General features: G+C 35.7%; 1 protein-coding gene across 1 annotated transcript; it reads left to right on the plus strand.

Moving 5' to 3' along the window:
* The first annotated feature begins 267 nt into the window (after nt 1–267).
* On the plus strand, nt 268–11,874 carry LOC144958714 (uncharacterized). The gene is made up of 4 exons (XM_078890863.1): nt 268–396; nt 5,008–5,187; nt 6,135–6,240; nt 7,804–11,874. The coding sequence occupies exons 2-4, from the start codon at nt 5,041–5,043 to the stop codon at nt 10,236–10,238; spliced, it is 2,688 nt and encodes an 895-aa protein (XP_078746989.1). The 5' UTR covers nt 268–396; nt 5,008–5,040; the 3' UTR covers nt 10,239–11,874.
* Nucleotides 11,875–19,570: the final 7,696 nt, after the last annotated feature.

Genomic DNA, 19,570 nt, shown 5'->3' on the forward strand with positions numbered 1-19,570 from the left:
ATGACGAGAATTATGGAATGCTAGATGCTGCAATTCGAATACAAAGTGCCAAAATCTATTTTAAATTACAAATTTAACTGTATTTTGGCCGCAGGGAGTTGGAAATCTAGATTTAGATAGTATAAAAATGTAATATTACAGATTACACCAATAATTGTATGATAATTAAGTACGGAAACAGTGCGGCAGGGTCAAGTTTTCTACTTCTAGCAACTGCAAGCAGGCTCATGTAGTTTTTTTTTTCCCCCTTCTCTTTTAGATCCATCCGTTTGAGAGAGGTGTTTTTATGGGCCTCGAAGAGACATTTATTTTGGGCCTTTAGGCTATGATTCTTATTTTGCAGAGAATAAAGATCTCAACATCATTTCTGATAATAGAGTGCAGAGACAGTTTGCGGTAGGTATTATGATATACATTCACAATCGATACTTTTGAACATTAGTGCAGGCAGTTGTCGTCAACAATAATAGTGGCCAGTCAGTGTCCGGAGTACTTTTACTTAACTTACTTACCTGGCGACTTGGCTGTCGTTATTCTCAGACATGTCTGCCAATAAAGAAAAATGGCAGGCACCTGTCTGGCAATAATAAAAAAAAACCCTGGACTTTTGATTATCCTGTCTCGCAATTACCAAACGGAGTGTTATTCGACACCCGAGTTTCGGGTGTATTTTGTCACCAGATAATTCGACACCCGAATCGCGCATGCGCAGTACGTATGAACGTACAAACCCGGGGAAATCAAATTTCTCCGCCTTCCTTCCTTGTCCGTTGCACGCCAGTCCTCTTTAAAATATGGATAGACGGTCGAATTCAATATTTGAGGGAGCAAAATTCGCTTCAAGCGATGAGTTCCTTGAAAGGATTAAGACATTGGAAGACGAAAGTCATTGTTCGTTCAAGGTTACACATCGTTTTGTGTGTTGGTTCGTTATACTTCCGGATGCAATGTTGTGAACTTCTTAGCCAGGCACAATATTATCTATATTGATAGATATATACCATTTCTACATATAAAACTTTAGATCATCTATTATTATGAGATGTTGCAAATAGAAGGAAGGAAATGACGTCACATAGCCCTTTGTTTATAACTAGCCGTTTTTTCTGATTAACTCTCACTAATTTCTATCAATCAGACTAGAAACGTTCAAGGTTACACATCGTCTTGTGCGTTAATTCGGCTGCTGGATTATATGAGTATTTAACCTTTTTCGCTGAACGCACGACATTATGTGTCGCGAGTTTGTCGCACAGTATCTGTAATTGTATACCCTTTGCTGTTTAAGTCATCTACGTCACTTAGGTCTTAGAGGGAGCGTATGTATGTGTGTGTGATAGAAAGAAAGAAATCAAGAGAGAGAGAGAGAGAGAGAGAGATATGGTCTTGCAGTTAATGGTTTGTGTGTTTGCAAAGACGAACAATTGTAGAATTTTTGCCAACGACCCCCCCCCCCCCCCCCCCCCCCCCGACGACAAGAAAACAACATTTTTTTTTCCAAAAATTTTTTACCCTGCTTGGGATGCCAAATTCTTTGCTGACCATCCCCACCCCAAATTCGGGTGTCGAATTATCCTGTGACAAAATACACCCGAAACTCGGGTGTCGAATTATTCTGTGACAAAATACACCCGAAACTCGGGTGCCGAATTATCCTGTGACAAAATACACCCGAAACTCGGGTGTCGAATGACGCTCCCATTACCAAAACTCTGGCCTTTTCATTACGAAGTGACTATTCTCACCCCCGGGATGAGAATAAAAAATTGATCGAGCTCTCACCCTCGGGATGAGAATAGAGGTCCTCCCACTTCTCGCTATTCTCACCCCTTTTAACCAACAGGTAGGGAGGGTAGGTAGCCTAGCCTAGCCGCCACCCCTTCTCGCTATTCTCATCCCGTATTACTATTACCTAACCAACAGCCAGGGTACTACTACTAATAATAATAATGATGATGACGACGATGATGATAATAATAATAATAATAATAATAATAATAAGAAACTTTATCTCATATGAAACTTGGCAATCTTGTAGATTTTTCAATTCTAAGTCTATTTCTATGGTCAAATATGCGTTATCTTGATAAATTTCATGTATAGAAGGAACAAAATTGACGTCATCCAGCTCTTTGTTATTGTTTTTAGCTGTCATTTTTATAATAAGGTCTCACCGAATTGTGTTAATCAACATTTAACATTACACAAGGTTTCGTGCCTTGATAACTTGATAACATGGGTGCAAGCAACTGGACCTCAAAAAGCCTGCAAGTCGACTTATGACCAGACATATAATCTGAAAAAGCCTGCAAGATTCATCTAGTCTTCATAATAGTAGTCCAAAATTGTTGTATGTTTAATCCAAAGGTTGTAATGCAGTAATTTCTTGTTAAGTTTCTGGTCACAAGTTGCACAATTAAAAAAAAAAAAATCAATCAAATCCAAATCGCAAAAAGCCGGCGACGTTTTTTTCAGTAATCCAATCGGCCGGCAGGCCGGCTGTAGCCGGCATTCTTGCACACATGTGATATATTATATCAGACTGGTAGATGTTATGAGTTTTTTTTTTTTAACTAAACGCATAGCATCAATATTTGAAAGATATGGTTGTTGATATTGGTAAAATTAACGACAGAGTGGTAAGAAAGAGATATAAATTGAGACAGGGGAGAGAAAGAAAGAGAAGGGGGGGGGGGGGGAGACGAAATAGAAAGTGGAGGAGAAACAGAAGAAGAAAATACCAGCAAATTAAAATAGAGAAAGACAGGGATAAAGAGAGGGGGGATGGGGAGAGGGTGAGAGAGATATGAAATATTGAGTGGACGAGAGAAAGGAAATACAAACAATATAAAAGATGTAGAGAAATAGAGTTTGGTGTAGGGGGAGGGAGAGAGCGAGAAAATATAAACAAGTTAAAATACCTAACGTAGGGAGAAATTGAGAAGCCAAGTCAACACAAAATAATAATATGCCCATAAAAGGAAAAGTCCAATTCTTAGAAATTGGGCGAATCCGTTTCGCTTAGAGAGAGAGAGAGAGAGAGGAAAAAAATCTCGTAGACAGATTTCCAACAATGATTCCCATATCTCAAGCCAGCCAGTCTACATTTTATATGCACTACATACAGTGTTCCCCTCCTTACGTCCAGTACCAGGAGAGATTTGATGATCAGGTAGTGAGGAAGGGGGGGGGGGGGTGAGTGTGGGTGGAAGGCGAGAGCTAGGCGTACCCTCCCACGTGGTAATAGGAGGGTAGCGGAGGGACGGGGCTAGGCTACCCTCCCTACCTGTTGGTTAATAGGGATGGGAATAGCGAGAAGGGACAGGGGGCTAGGCTACCCTCCCTACCTGTTGGTTAACAGGGATGAGAATAGCGAGAGGATGGGGGGGGGGGGGAGGGGGGTGCTAAGCTGACCCTACACAGGGATGAGAATAGCGAGAAAGGACGGGGCTGCATGTTCACCCTCCTTACGTCCAGTACCACTAAAAGTAGTCACGAGAGAGATGATGATGATCAGGTGAGAGTAGTGAGGAAAGGGGGGGGGGTGTTAAGCTGACCCTACACAGGGATGAGAATAGCGAGAAGGGACGGCGGCTAGGCTAGGCTACCCTCCCTACCTGTTGGTTACAGGGGTGAGAATAGCGAGAAGGGGCAACTACCTCTTTTCTCATCCCGGGGGTGAGAGCTTGATCGCTTTTCTAAACTTGGACCTCGAGCTAACCCTAATACTCATAGAAGTAAGTAAATAATGAATTTATATAGCGCCTACACATCCACGTTAATCTTGCTCTGCGGCGCTTTACACATAGAAAGAAAAAAAACAGGCCTATGACTGCTCTGCACTACCTTTCAATTTCAACGACAAAATAACGTAAAACTTTTACCAATCAATCAAGGTTTGTTCTACAGCTTTTAAAATGCTAGTTAAAATTTAAAAATTGAATAAAAGTAAATGTCTGGCTAAAGCTGCATGGCTAAAAGAACAATATAAAATGAAGCTACCTTGAGGAATGTGCGGAAGGTCTCCCAAAAAATGTAATGAATCACTTATATTTTTAATTCAATATTCGAAGAAAAGTTTCTTTCCTCATTAAATTTTTCAACTAATTGAGTGTCCTTATTTGGCATGAGATAAATGGAAATAAAAGGGAAGAAATAAATATAATTTTCTCTAGATTTTCTATCAGCTTAGCCGCTTAGCCTACCTGAGACAAATTAATTACACAGTAAGCATTTGAGGAAACTTGCTTCACATACTTGACCTGGATGAAACAACAATTTTGGCAATTCAAAGGAAACAAGCTATTTAAGTGACTGACAGACTTTTCTGAACCCATTACTGTGACATATTAGGGAGTAGGCCCTCTGCCTGTTGTAGGGTAATGCTCCGAAAAGTTGGACAAGCAGAAAGAAAAATACAATAATAAATCATCCCAAAAAGTCTCTACTGAGAATGAACCTCAGCCCTCCTGAATACTGGTCAGTCGTGCTACCATTACACCTTAGAGGTTACTCAATAATTGGTACAACTCAATGCCTATATCCTTCACAAGACTGCAAATTCCTGTAATACTCACAACGTGAAAAGAAGTTTGCTCTTAATTTTCATTTTGTTGATATGACAATTGAAGATGGCCACGACATGTTGCCAGAATGAAGGGAACTGTCTTGCCGTCAACTGCTCTCACCTGGATGGTTGATGGCGACAGACAAAGAGCAAGACCCAAGAAACCTGGAGAAGACCCATGGATAAAGCACTGTTAAAGAATGGCCTAACCTGGAATAACATGCATGTGTAAGCAGCTGACAGACAGAAATGGTAGTCCTTGGTGGATGCCTTATATGCATCCCATGGCTCTATGTGGATTAAGTCAGTAAGTTAAAATGACAATTACTTTGAGAAATAGTATTTTGATGGTAGTCACAGTCAGTCTTAATTGTTATCATATTGATATAACAATAACTACAAAATATTCTCAATAACTACAAAATATTCTATCTTAACAGTAGCCCCAGTCGATCTGACTGGAGTCGTTGAACATGGAAGAGAACCCAAAGAATGATGATGAAGAGCCTGTGTCAAGGACGGCACATTACAAGCAGGCCAACAATTCACACCTTACGGACCATGGCCAATCTTCAGAGCGAGCAAACAGTCGTTGTTATGATGATGAAAACTTTCAGAGTGTAAGTAAAATGATTACGTTTTTAATGTCTTTAAATTCATCTTTTTTTTTTACTTCCATTTAAAAATTACTTACAGTTGAGCACAATTATAGTTAATATGCAGTGGTTGGTATGATGATAAAAACTTTCAAAGTGTGAGTAAAATGTTAGTTTTAAAGATCTTTCATCTTTATTTTTTTTTTTAACTTTCATATCAATATCATTATAATTATGGCAGAGAACACTTATAATGAGCAGATAATTGACAGATAAGATAAATGTAACAAATCATTTTAATATAAAGTAAACAATTCTGCCTCATATATTATAAAGAGAAAATATTTTTCTGCCAGTTGTTTTTCTTTATATTCTTGCTCTACTGCAGTTTTGAAACCCTGTTGCATGCTTCTTTTATTTTTTATTATTATTATTATTATTATTATTATTATTATTATTATTATTATTATTATTATTATTTATTATTATGTTGTTATTACTATTATTATTATTATTATTATTATTATTATTATTATTGTCATTATTATTATTATTATTAGTGTATTCTCTCATAGTTTGATCATGGTGAAAACCGGGACCGTTTAAATTTCTGCCTTCACCCACTTAGCCCCCGTCCCCCGTCCCTTCCAAAAATAATATTATTGTTGTTATTATTATTATTATTATTATTATTATTATTATTATTATTATTATTATTATTATTATTATTATTATTATTATTATGATAGCTTAGAGCATGGTGATGAAACCTTTAGAATAGCACTATAAAGCATAAAGATCATCATTATCATCACCATAATTATTATTGATATTATTATTATCATTATTATTATTATTATTATTATTATTATTATTATTATTATTGTTGTTGTTACATTAATAATTTTGTATTGTTGCCTTGATTGCATATATAAGTTTGCCAATATTTATTGATTCTATCTGTCCTGAAGAATGAATCAGAAGCAAGTGAATCTATTCAGCTACAAAAGCACAAGACCAGCAACAATGGGGATCAGCAAATACTTGGAGATGCTGAGGATTATGATGATGATACAGGTATTGTGTCTTATGCTTCTCTCATTAGGCTGAATGCATTGTTCATCCAAAGAAAAATAATTGTAATAAGTTTCTGTCATTGCTATTAGAACTCACTGTGGTCTAGGATTGTTATTCTCAACAAAATTACACTGCTATCCCTGGATAACAATGTCGCCCAGGACTGGAAAATTATGTCATTATCCAGGGGTGTCGTTATTCTGTGGGTTTTAGACGGCGGAGGGTATATACATTGTTTTTATCCTAAGCAGTGCTAGAATGCCATTTAACAAAACTAAGAATAAATCAAGAAAATCAAGTTCCAATATGATAATACCGCACAGGAACACAGATGCTTACATCTAGTTTTAATTTTAATTAAAACCCATGCAATACTACTGATGAGTTTTGAATACCAAAATTTTCAAGCACTTAAAATTAGTGTCTTCCAAATTTAAAAAAAAAATTTTTTTTTTAATTAGGTAATAATTATAATATCAAATGATATCAAATCTGGACTGATATTAAGAAAAACAAATGATTTTTAAAATGAAAATAATAAAGTAAATGTTGCTGTTATTGTTTTTCTCACTATTCCAACATATTATAAGACCATATTTATCCATTATTGTCCTCATTGGGCGCAGCATTGCCTGATATCAGTTAACCTCCACTGACTTCAGATAGATGGCTAACAAGGAAGGTTAATGGACCCTTGAGGGTTCCACCCACTGATAAACTTCTTTTACTGTGGTCCCATATATGAACTAGCGTTGTTTCCACACAGTATAGTAAACATGTGTTCTGATTGGTCGGTAACAAAGCGATCTCATTGGGAGGAAAAAAGCATGTTGTAATCTGTGGAGCCAGTTTGGATGCAAGCTCTTTCAATACACGCAGGGATATGCCGTTTAGGCCAGTTGCTTTTGTGGGGTCAAGGTTTTGTAACAAGCTTTTGACATGGTTTGTTGTGATTATGATATCCTGACATTGAGGTGTAGCGCCAATTTGTTTTTTGGCACACCTCGCATTGAATTCTTCAACAGTAAAATTCTCATTTGGACTGAATGCGGACTGGAATTATTTGTTCAGAATCATTGCCTTTTTTATTATTGTCAGTGACTAGTCCTCCTCTTTCTCCTAGTGAGGTGACCCCAATGTATACCCTTCGTTTAGATGCCATGAAAGCCCAGAACCTTTTTGTTGTGTGTGGTTTGTCTACAGACTCCTCCGTGATTAAGCCCTCAATGTAGCTCCAATAATCCCTGCATATTTGCTGTCGGATGGATCATTCATTCATCATTTTTTATTTTATTTTTTTGAAAAATCTTGAAATTGAATATTTAGGAGGGAGTTAAAATGTTAAAAACAAACCAACCCTTCAGCCATTGGATCCATTTTATGTCATTCGTGATGCTCTGTCTTTTTATTTTCAAGGTCACGGGTTCTAAACCCAAATAAGTCTTTTTTTTTATTTTACAAGCTCTTGTTTTTTTTAATGGAAGAGGTGGTTATGAATCTAGAAGATAGTTAAATGAATGATGCTTTATTTACTCCTTACACTGATTTTGTTTTCGATTTCAGTCATAGAGGGAGAAGAGTCCATGTCAGACGGCAACGTAGAGCAGTCATTTATTTGCTTTGAATGTGGTGAAACTTTTGATGACAAGAAAAGTCTTCTATTTCATATGGACACTCATGCAACCGACAATCGTGTTGTCCCATTCGAATGTGTTGTGTGCGGTGATATATTCAATGACGGCGACAGTCTTGCTCAACATGCTAAAGTTCATAAAACTGATGTGAAGGCACGTGATGAATCTCTAAGATCTGATGAAGAGTTTGATCAGAGCAGGCAATACAAACAACTTGATAAGAAAAGTTCAAAAGGATACAAACCGAAAAGAAAATATAACAAAATTAATAAGAATGACCCAAAAGCCAAAGAGTGCCCTGTTTGTCATAAAACATTTAGCACCATGTATGTCATGAAAAGTCACATGGAAATCCATACGGGCCAAAACGACCACACATGCTCTATTTGTGGAAAATCTTTCAATGCTAAGAGATACTTAGCCAAACATATAAAAATTCATTCCGGCATAAAGCCATACCAATGCAGCGTTTGTGAGAAATCGTTTCGGACTGCATACTATCTTAGAGTTCATACAAGACTCCACACAGGGGATTTGCCCTTTGGATGTCAGGTTTGTGGGAAATCCTTCAATATTGTCAATGAGCTTACAGTGCATATGAGAAATCATTTGGGAGAAAAGCCATTTAAATGTAGTGTATGTCAGATGGACTTTGCTTCGAGTGGTTATCTAAGAACTCACATGAATATTCACACAGGAGAAAAACCTCATGAATGTACTGTTTGTGGAAAAAGGTTTGTTCGTAGTAATGGGCTCAGGACACACATGTCCTCCCATACGGGCTTCAAAAGACATAAATGTCAATTATGTGATAAAGCGTTTACCAGACGTTTCAATTTACAAGTGCATGTTTATAGAATTCACAATGGTAAAAAGCCTGCAAGACTTGAAAGAATCGAGGGTGTTGATAATGAAAAAAATGGCAGCTGTGATGATTTGGATAATTACAAGATAAGTAATGATGAAAATGGTGGCGACTGTGTAGAAACTGAAAGTGAATTATTGAAAATTGACTTGGATGTTAAAACTAGTGTTGATTCAGAAGGAATAGACGACCAAAGTCCTGAAGATAGATTTACAGTTATATGCCACATATGTAACACTGTTATTGATGGCATTCGGGATTTGATTGTGACTGCATCTGGAGAGAGACATCTGGAATGTTCAGTATGTAAAACAATCTCAGACCAAAAGCCACCCGATATTAAGGAAGAGCTCAAAACTGGCATAGAAGAGTTCAAAACAGACACAGATGATCTGGATTATGTTGAGGAGACGGCTCCTACTACTCCTCGTTGTCGTAAGCCTAAAAAATCAAATCATTGCCCTATCTGTAATAGAGAATTTGCTCCAACTTATATGAAAGTGCATATGGAAATTCACTCAGGTTTGAAGCCTTATAAGTGTGAAATCTGTGGAAAAGCGTTTAACGCAAGGAGATATCTCACAAAACATCTTGAGACACATAAAGATGTAAAAAAATACCGATGTGGTGTTTGTGACAAAACATTTGGTTCAAAATATTATCTTAAAATTCACACCAGCGTTCATACCGGACAAAAAGCTTTTAGTTGTGATATTTGTGGCAAGCAATTCAATATACGACCAGAACTCAAAACTCACATGCGTGTTCATACTGGAGAAAAGCCGTTTGCTTGTAGTTTATGTGACCGTGCTTTCATATCCTCTGCATACCTCAGGTCACACATGAAAATTCACACCGGTGAAAAAAACCATGAGTGTCCAATGTGTGATAAAAAATTTAGCCGGAGCAACGATTTGAAAATTCACATCACAACTCACACAGGTGACAAACCATACAAATGTTTGAAATGTGGAAAAGGATTTAACAGAAGTGGAGAGATTGATGCTCACATGAAAAACTTTCATGCATCAGATTATTATAATTATTTTCATAATGGTGAAACAGAATTGTCAACAAATGGAATAATTAGCTCTATAGAAACAAATAGGAAGATTGATGCTGCAGCGTTGATATGTTCAGTGTGTGGAAAAGCCTTTGGCAAGAGAATTCACCTGAAATCCCATATGAGAACTCATACCGGTGAAAGACCTTACGTGTGTTGGATCTGTGATAAATCATTCCCTGAGAGTGGAAAGTTGAAACGTCATTTAAAAATACATGGAAAGGAAGCGGTCTTTGACCATGCAGAGTTTCCAGGGCCAATGGAAACGTTTGCTGGTGTCAGCTACAAAAGGCCTATTAGATCTTTTGATGACGTCGAGTCTAAAGGGCCAGACGGATCCTCTGACAGTGCTGAATCACCAGAACCAGTGGGATCTTATGACAGCACAGCCTCCCAGGAGCCAAGTGAATCCTATGATGACAGCATAGCATCTTGAATGATGGGATAGCAAATGTGTTTATATGCATGATAGTTTCATATTTTATTTTTTATTTCAAAGCATTTAATCTTTCGTTTTTTCATATATTTTAGAATAATTATAGAATTTGATTTGCATTTTTTTTTGGTTTAAAATTTGTTGTTTTAAAAATATATTTAAAGTTTAGTGATCGTATATAATGTATGTCTACCTTATGTTATTGTTATAGACCAGAATTTTCTATGTTATGTTGCACAGCAGGCCAACACAAGCTTTCAGCCCTCAAAGGCTTGCTTCGTTTATATTAATCATTCCATAAAATATTGGGGGAGGAGGGGGGCGGGGGGGGGGGGGGGAGATAGCGAGGCAAGGGGTGAGGGCTCTCTTTTTTTCTTTTCAAATCGTGTCATACTATCTCTCAGTCTTGCTCTCTCCACTTTTTTTTTATCCATCTTGTTATCACTTTAATGCGCCTGTACATCTGTAAACATTGGGAAAATATTAGGAAAAAGATGGATAGAATTAATAAAGAGTTCGGGTAATGAGAAAAAGAGAAAGAAGAAGATACAATATATTGAATCCGTATAAATCTGGATCCCTTGTTAATCCATAGAATTTGCTGAGGAAAACTGCCATGGAAAGCATTCAGCTCATAATATTTCATGTTTAGCCTCTGTTACAAGGCAAAGATTATAATTTGATATATTTTTTTTAATCATTGAATTTAGTTTTGTTTGCTCTTTTGTTTTACAAAATGCTGCTTGCGTTTTTCTTTATTTTCTTCTGGAATTCTTTTTAACTTTTCTGTCTCTGCTGATCTTTAATCTGAGACATGTGAATGTTTTGTTTGTTTGTTTTTTTCTACAATGTCTTCCTCTTTTTTTAAAATATACTTTTCATTTCATTCATTGCATTGCTATTTTTAGCACCGAAACTTAAGCTGATTTATTTGGCATTGCTTTTGATGTCATCTATTTGGAGCTGCAGTTTTTCATCTGATATTTGGAACTGTAGACGCAGTATCATTTGCAAAGTTTATTTTGAAAAAAATTGTGTTGAAAGGGTTTTGTTTTTTGTTGGGTTTTTTTCCCCCCGAGCTGGGTCTTTTGACCTCCCATGAAGGGCAGGGAGGTCAATGTTACTGTTGCTTCTATCCCTCTGTGTTTCCTTTTCCGGGTTCCTTTGCGTCTGTGTCTTGGAATGACATGACTTGGTTTTTGGAGATGATATTTTTTTTCCTTCATAAATCATCTCTCTGTTATGTACTGCTTTTGTTTTGAATTTGTAAACATTTGAGTATATTCCTATTTGTTGGACCCTCTGCTTATGTCTGGATGTCACTTTTAGGTGGTCTCAGACTGAGTACACTGATAGCATGCTCTAAATTTTTAGAATTTTTTGACTATTCCATTTTCTTTCTTTTTACTGGCGCTGAGATGTTAAAATAGTTATAGATTTACAATTGAAAGCACAGAAGAAAAAGTAAGACAAAGGGAAAGGGTTCAATTAGGGAACAGATGTAGATTCCAAGAGCATACTATCTCTAGGACAACCACTGGGACAAAACTAAGTAATCCCATTCCTTCCTTTTTACTGGTGCTGAAATGACCTAAATGTTTCGCAAGCTCTGTAAAACCCTAAAAAAAAAAAAAAACAGGTGCAGCCATGTCTAATTATGACTCAGTTTATAAGATTAAGTCAATCATTGATGAAGATCTGAAAAAGTGTGTATGAAACAGTGCCAGACAAGGAAAGAAACAAAAAATATAAGGGAAAAAAAACCATCCCCAAAAAATCAGTCTTCCTCAACTGGGGATTGAACCTCAGACCTCATTGATAATGAGAGCACATTTCCCATAGTGGGCAGGGAGGCACTTACTGTATCTTCTATCCCCCTATGTCTGTTCCAAAATGCATGTCTTTGTCTTGGAATGAGATTACTTGGTTTTTGTCCTCGCCCTGGCCGGATACCCTCGCTGGGAGGGAAACAGTCAAGTGTATAGTTAGAGTTCTGGGAGATGATATTTTTTGTCTTGTAAATCTGTTATGCACTGTGTCATTTTTTTTTTTTACTATGTAGTAATGGAGTGCTTGGAATTGACATCTTCTTTATGACGAGGCACAACTTTTCTAAGATGCTCAGCGCATAGGCAATCATTTATTTATATTTTGATGATTTGGCTAAAAAGTGAAATGAAATTTTTCCTCATATTGTGAATGATAACCATTGTTTTGAATACAAGAAAGACTTACTGCATAGCTGTACCTTTATTTGATTGCCAAATTGAACATGTACTGTAAACAGTCCCCTCATTATGTTATCTTTGTTTTGAATTGCATTTAAGTAATAATTGAGTGCAATGGCAAATAATTCTGGTAAAGGTAATGGTGTGTCACTTTAGAAATAGTTAAATGTACACTCAAACCTCTTTATACCGTCATCTGTTATACCACCAGATTTTTGCCTGGAACGGAATCGTTTATCTATATATAAAAAATGCCTAAAACGTCAGCCAACCCAACAGCGAAAACAATAATATATATATAAAAATAATAGAAAAAGAATCTTGTTATACTTCCAATTCTACTCAACAAAATTGTCTCCAAATTTTTTATCACAGTGAAAAAAATTAATCCGCTAGATTCTTTTCATTGTGATGTTTTTTGAGGGGCTTTTTTGGGGGGGTATGATAGCGGTTTAGACCTTGTTATTAAAAGTATGATCTCTAATTAGAGTTCAGACAGTGATTCCAAATGCTGGTTGTGTCCCGTACAACATTGACCAAGTACATTATAGTATACCGCCAGTTTTGCCTTGGTCCCAAACATGGTGGTTTAATGAGGTTTCACTGTAATATCAATTTTATTATGAAGGCTAATTCTAATTTTTTTTTAAATATTAAAATATTTGTTAATGGGAATAGAACAACTTCAGTTATCAAGTCTGTGATCTGTTTAAGATTTACTTCTCACTGTTTTTCTTTAGCGGTGATAAATATATCTACACTGTATTTGTAGATTTTATTTTTTTTTCTTTTATTTATTAATCTTTATTTACTTGCAAAACAATGATACACAAATTTAGCACATTTTTGAGATCAAAATATAATAAAAACCAATAATGTATAATACTAGTAATAGTAATATAGTGAGTACTGCAAATCATCTCTCATTTGCAGTGAGCTCAATGAAGTGATATCAACAATTCAATATTATTTAAGTAAAAGAGTTGAAAGTGATCAAACTGTTCACGGGTTAAAATTGATACTTATTTCTACATGAGTGAAATTATACACACCAATCTACGAGCACCAGAAAGTGACTTATAAAAACAATGAAACTGAAAGATTCAGCTAACTATCGCTATGGGACGATAAGCCCAAAGCCTCTACATGCTGATTAGAAGAAACTGTTCATAACTCGGGTATGCAATATTATGCAGAACCTGGTAAATATAGGGTTGAAATCCACCCACATATAAGTGCAGACGAACTCTAGATTTATTAAGTTTTAATTATCCCATCATCCTCCTTTTTATTGGTGATGAAATGACCTAAGAATGTCACAAGCGACAGAAACACTGTAACCAAGTAATCTAACCTATCAAATCTGGGTGGGGTTCCTGACCTCCCATAGTGGGCAGGGAGGTATTTGCTGTGTTTTCTATCCCCCTGTACTGTATCTGTTTTCCAACTTGCTTTCTTTCTTTGTCTTGGAATGAGATTACTTGGATTTGTCCTGACCCTGGCTGGATAACCTGACTGGGAGGGAAACAGTCAAATGTATAGTTAGTTTTGGGAGAGTATATTTTTTCTCTTGTAAATCATCTCTCTGTTATGTTTGTTAGTTATGTATTCTGTTTTGATATATATATATATATATATATATATATATATATATATATATATATATATATATATTATATATATTATATATATATATATATATATATATATATATATATATATATATATATATATATATATATATATATATATGATTTGTAAGCATTTGAGTGTATTTCTCTTGATGGAGGCTTGTGTCAGGATGATACATTTAGGTGATCTCAAACTAAGTGTTCTTGGAATCTACATCTGTTCCCTATTTGTACCAATACCCCTTGTCTTACTTTTTCTTTGGTACTAGTTTAATTGTAATGCTAGAACTTTTTACTATCCAATTTTCTTCCTTTTTACTGGTTCTGATATGACCTAAATATGTTGCAAGCGCATTAAAACCCCTAAAAACATAAATAACATAACCTCTCTAATGAAGTGAAATGTGTCTTCTAAAATTTATGTCATTTTTCCCTTGCCAACTTCCCTCTTCCTTCAGTCCATCCATCCAATATACGAATTTCAATATGTATAGTACTTAATTGATTTTGTAAGAAATTTTGTTGAGCGCTCTGGGAAATGGTCTACATGTCGCACTTAAAATTGGTGCTTTAATTGTAATTATGAATTTTTTTACTATATTATTTTTATTATTATTTTTTTAAATTTTCTGGCGCACATATGACCTAAATGCGTTGCAAGTGCTGTAAAACCCTCTTAAAAACAAACAAAAACAACATTCATTGTTTGACTTTATTATTATAAAATAACATTTTACAATTTAATTGTATTTGCGACCCATTTCATCCAGATCTTACTTTAATTAGTAACAGTGGAGATTATTGTTGGTATGAATCTACCTATGCCTGTTTGAACTTACTGCTTCTCTTTGTCTTACCCTTTTTTTTTATCAGAGAGATTAAGGGTGCTTTTCGCTGCAGATTTACAATCTTTTGACTGATGCTAGGCTGCTATAAGCTGTGGACTGTAAAAAGTAATAGACAAAAATGAATATAATAGATTCAACAAAAAAAAAAGAAAAATACAAAATGTTGGCTGAAGAAGGGTTTTGGGCCCAAAACTTTCCGTGTTTGTTATTTTGTTCTTTTTAAAAAGTTTTTATATTCATTTTTGTTTATTACTTTTTACAATCTTTTAACTATCATCTTGTTCCTATTTACAATTTTATTCAAATGCCGTTAAATAACAATCAAACAGATAAAACCAAAAAGATCAAGATCACTTCGCAAACAGAACACGTTGAGACAGCAGACTACCCAACTTCATGGCCGTTCCGATCAATGCTATGCCTTAAGGTGGGGGTCCCGATAGCTCAGTTGCAAAAGCACTCGCCTCACAAGCAAAGGGACTGGTATCGATCCCGAGTGCAGTCAATCTTTACCCCCCACCCCACTCATGTCAACCAATCAATGATTGGTAGCTAGGTCTGTTAGATCTTGCAGAAAGTACTTTGATAGGTCCAAAGGGTAGCCGTAGTCCGTTATAAGCTACAGAAGGCAAGATAAACTCCAGCTCAATTGGCCATAATGGTTCTGAAGGACTTACTTCCTGCTCTTAAGTATGGGATTTTTCACACATTTTCCACAGCCTATTGGAGGTTGACATCAAATTCGAGATCATTTTCATTCCTTTTTATTACGTATTCTTATTGAAGATGGAAGTGGAAGACAGTGTAAAAATATATATTTTTTCGTCTCTTTTAAACAATTTTTTTACTTGAATGAATCAATTGATAGTTATTGTTTTTAACATGGATTATATTTAGTATATTAAACTTGTAGATATTACAATTATTAATTCCCATTGTTATTTAAAAAACGAATTATGTTTACTTTATTAAAATTGTAAATATTACAATCCCTTATTGATTTTTATTGTTTTAAAAATTTAATTATGTTTACTTTTAAACTTATAAATGTTACAATTATTTTAATTTGATTGATAAGATTTTCAAAAATTAAATAAATTGTTATTATTATACAATGTAAAATCATGACGATGAGTCATAATCTTGAAAATTGCTCGTTTTGTTTGTTTTTTGTTTTCTTTTTGCGCGATTTTTATTTTGAATTTCTTTTTTCAAACACAACGCATCTCATATTTTGTTTGTATTTTTTTTTACTCCCATAGCGGGCAGGAGGTTACTTACTGTGTCCTCTTTCCTTCTATTTCTGTTTTCTGAGTTTGCTTTCTGTCTTTGTCTTGGATCGGGATTACTTTGTTATGTCCTGACCCTGGTCGGAGTCCTTGGCTGGGAGGGAAACGGTCAAATGTATCGTTATAGTTTTGGAAGATGATATTTTTTTCCTTGTAAATCATTTCTCTGTTATGTAATGATCGTTATACTTTTGTATTGAACATATCTTGTAAACATTTAGTGTATTCCTCTTAGTGGGATCTTGTGCTGGTGTCAGGATGAGGCTTTTAGGTGATTTCAAACTAAGTACATTCTGGGTGGGGTTCCTGACCTCCCATAGTGGTCATGGAGGCTCTTACTGTGTCTTCTTTCTCCTATATTGTTTTCCAACATGCTCTCTGTCTTTGTCATGGGATAAGACGGACCTCCCATTGTGGGCAGCGAAGAAGTTACTGTGTCTTCTATATCCCTATACATGTTTTCCAATTGCTTTCTGTCTGTCTTGGAATGAGATCACTTAGTTTTGTCCTGACCCTGGCTGGGAGGGACACAGTCGAATGAATAGTTATAGTTTTGGGAGATAATTGGTTTTTTTTTTTCATAGTAAACCATCTAGTATGTACTGTTTTATTATTTTTTTAACATATGATTTGTAAACGTTTGAGTGTATTCCTTTTAAGGGGAATCTTCTGCTGGACTCTGGGTGAGACTTTTAGATGACTTCAAACTAAGTACGCTGATAGTGTGTTCTTGGAATCTACATTTGTTCCCTATTTGAACCATTCCCCTTTGTCTTAGGGAGCGTTCACATATTACGTCATCAGCTAGGGGGGGGGGGGGGGGGGGGGCTACAATGTTGACAGTGTTGAGGGGGAGGGGGGGGGGGGGGGGTACCCAAGATGATGTCATCAAACATAGGCAAATTAAAACGCTATTCTTCAAAGTTTGTTCTTTTCAAAACAGCTAAAGATAAATTGCTATGATGAGTATTGCCCATCTCTCAAGAAACAAGATGGGAAAGGGGTATCACTTCTCAAAAGGCGAACTTGCCCTAAATGTTCATTGTATCACTCCTCGATCACAGCAATGAAAGACCATTCACGAAAATGAAGCATACAAGAAGAACAGCAAATGGGAAAAAGTGATGACGATGAAGATGAAATTGATGATACTATTTATAGTACATTGCCAGAGGTCCAAGGCAGAAACATTTTTGAATCAATTAATTTTATGTTTGGAAATTGAAACAGAAATTCATTCCACTAAAAGACTAATATGCTATAAAATAATTTGCCTCCTATACTATTTTAAATTACACTTTCTGACATTTTTTAATAGCACCTGCACCAAGTAGCCTAAATTAAATAATGTTTGTTAGATTTTATCTTTGCAAATTAAAATTTTATGTCCCCATTGTATCGTAAAACATAAATTATCAACAGTTTCTGAAATTAATAAAATGTCTGAATGTGTTTTATCAAACGTTGATAATCAATGTTTATGGTTTGAAAAATGAATAATAAATATTGTGAAATTAAAGTTATCTTTTAGTTTTTATTAAATTAGATGACGTCATCATCTGTTGGGGGAGGGGGGGGGGGGGGGTCAGGTCAATGATGACAAGTGATGACTTGGGGGAGGGGGGGGGGGTGTCTAAAAAGGGCAAATTTTTGATGACGTAATATGTGAACGCTCCCTTACTTTTTCCTCGATCCTTTGTACATCTAGAATGCTTTTCCAATCCAATTTTCTTCCTTTTTACTGGCGCTGATATGACCTAAATGTGTTGCAAGCGAAGTAAAACCTTTAAAAACAAACACACATATATGATTTGTAAACATTTGAGTGTATTCCTCGTAGTGGGGTCATGTGCTTGTGTCTGGATGAGACTTAGCTTATCTCAAACTAAGTACTTTCATATTGTGCTCTTGGAATCTACATTTTTTTTCTATTTGAAACCATTTCCCTTTTGTCTTCCCTTTTCTTGGCTGCTTTAATTGTAATTCTAGAACTTTTTACTATCCCATTTTCTTCCTTTTTACTGGCGCTGATGTGATCTTCATGTGTTACAAGCGCCCTAAAACACTTAAAATAAACCAAAACCAAACAACTACAGTGGAACCTCCCGATTACGACACCTCCGAATAACGACAACCTCCTGATAACGACATTGACCCGTGGTCCCGATTTTTTTTCTATTTTAAGATCAGTAAAAAAAAACCTCCAGATAACGACGCACTTTTTGATAAAACCTCCGAATAACGACATCATTTTGGCGATTTTCGGCAGTTTTCGGAGATATCTGATACTAAAAATACCGAGTATGAGTACTCAAAGTTTATAAAAACGATTCCTGCTTGAACCAATGAGAACGCAGCTTTTGAAACCAATGAGAACGCAGCTTTTTTTGGACGAATCTTGGCTGATATGCATTAATAAAAACCAAGGTATAAATGTAAGTGTAAGCAAGTAAGCACAAAATCTTGGAAAGTGTGATATTATGTGGTGATAGTAGTAGTAGTAGTAGTTTTTTGTTTGTTTGTTTGTTTGTTGCTTTAGGTCTCTTCCAACACAATTGAGGTTATATGAGAGACCGCTGAAACAAAAAAACAAGCAATCTAACAAAAATAGTACAAATGTAAATCAAAATCATAACCTAAAGATATCATAAGCTAAATTATAAATAACCAAGAACAAACAGGCAGAAGATTTACAGAAAAAAAATATCCCCTGTCAAAAATACAATCACAAACCAAAGAAGCAGGATAGGCTAGTTAAGAGAAGAAGAAACGACATCACTATCGAGCGTACACCCATGCGAAAATCATAGGTATATGATTCAAGGGTGATGCTCCCATCCAACCACCCGCAGTAGTAGTAGTAGTAGTAGTAGTAGTAGTAGTAGTAGTAGTAGTAGTAGTAGTAGTAGTAGTAGTAGTAGTAGTAGTGGTAGTAGCAGCAGTAGTAGTAGTAGTGTTTTTGTGGGAGGAGGAGGAAGAGGATGAGGAATTTTATCTAACTCACTTGTTTTAAAGGGTTTTACAGCGCTTGTGATACATCTATGTCATATCAGCGCCAGTAAATAGGAAGAAAATTGGAGAGTTAAAAACATTCTAGATTTACAATTGAAATGGCATAAGAAAAAGTAGGACAAAGGGGAATGGTCTAAATAGGGAACAGATGTAGATTCCAGGAGCACACTATCAGTGTACTCAGTTCAGATCACCTAAAAGTCTCATCCAGACACACGCACAAGAACCCTCTAGGAGGAATACACACTACAATGTTTTGTTTGTCTTGTCAATGTTAATAAAAACTGGTCCCGCGGGCCTTACCACGCCAACTTTGTCCGCCAT

Source organism: Berghia stephanieae, chromosome 13, assembly GCF_034508935.2.
Source record: "Berghia stephanieae isolate SIO BIC M18660-M18661 chromosome 13, UCSD_Bste_1.3, whole genome shotgun sequence".
Lineage (NCBI taxonomy): Eukaryota > Metazoa > Mollusca > Gastropoda > Nudibranchia > Aeolidiidae > Berghia > Berghia stephanieae.

Bases quoted from the DNA above. Each gene is read 5' to 3' on its own strand.
- LOC144958714 (XM_078890863.1), top strand. From the start codon at position 5,041: ATGGAAGAGAACCCAAAGAATGATGATGAAGAGCCTGTGTCAAGGACG. The intron at 5,188-6,134 runs GTAAGTAAAATG...TCTGTCCTGAAG, and splicing joins ATGATGAAAACTTTCAGAGT to AATGAATCAGAAGCAAGTGA. The intron at 6,241-7,803 runs GTATTGTGTCTT...TTTCGATTTCAG, and splicing joins GGATTATGATGATGATACAG to TCATAGAGGGAGAAGAGTCC.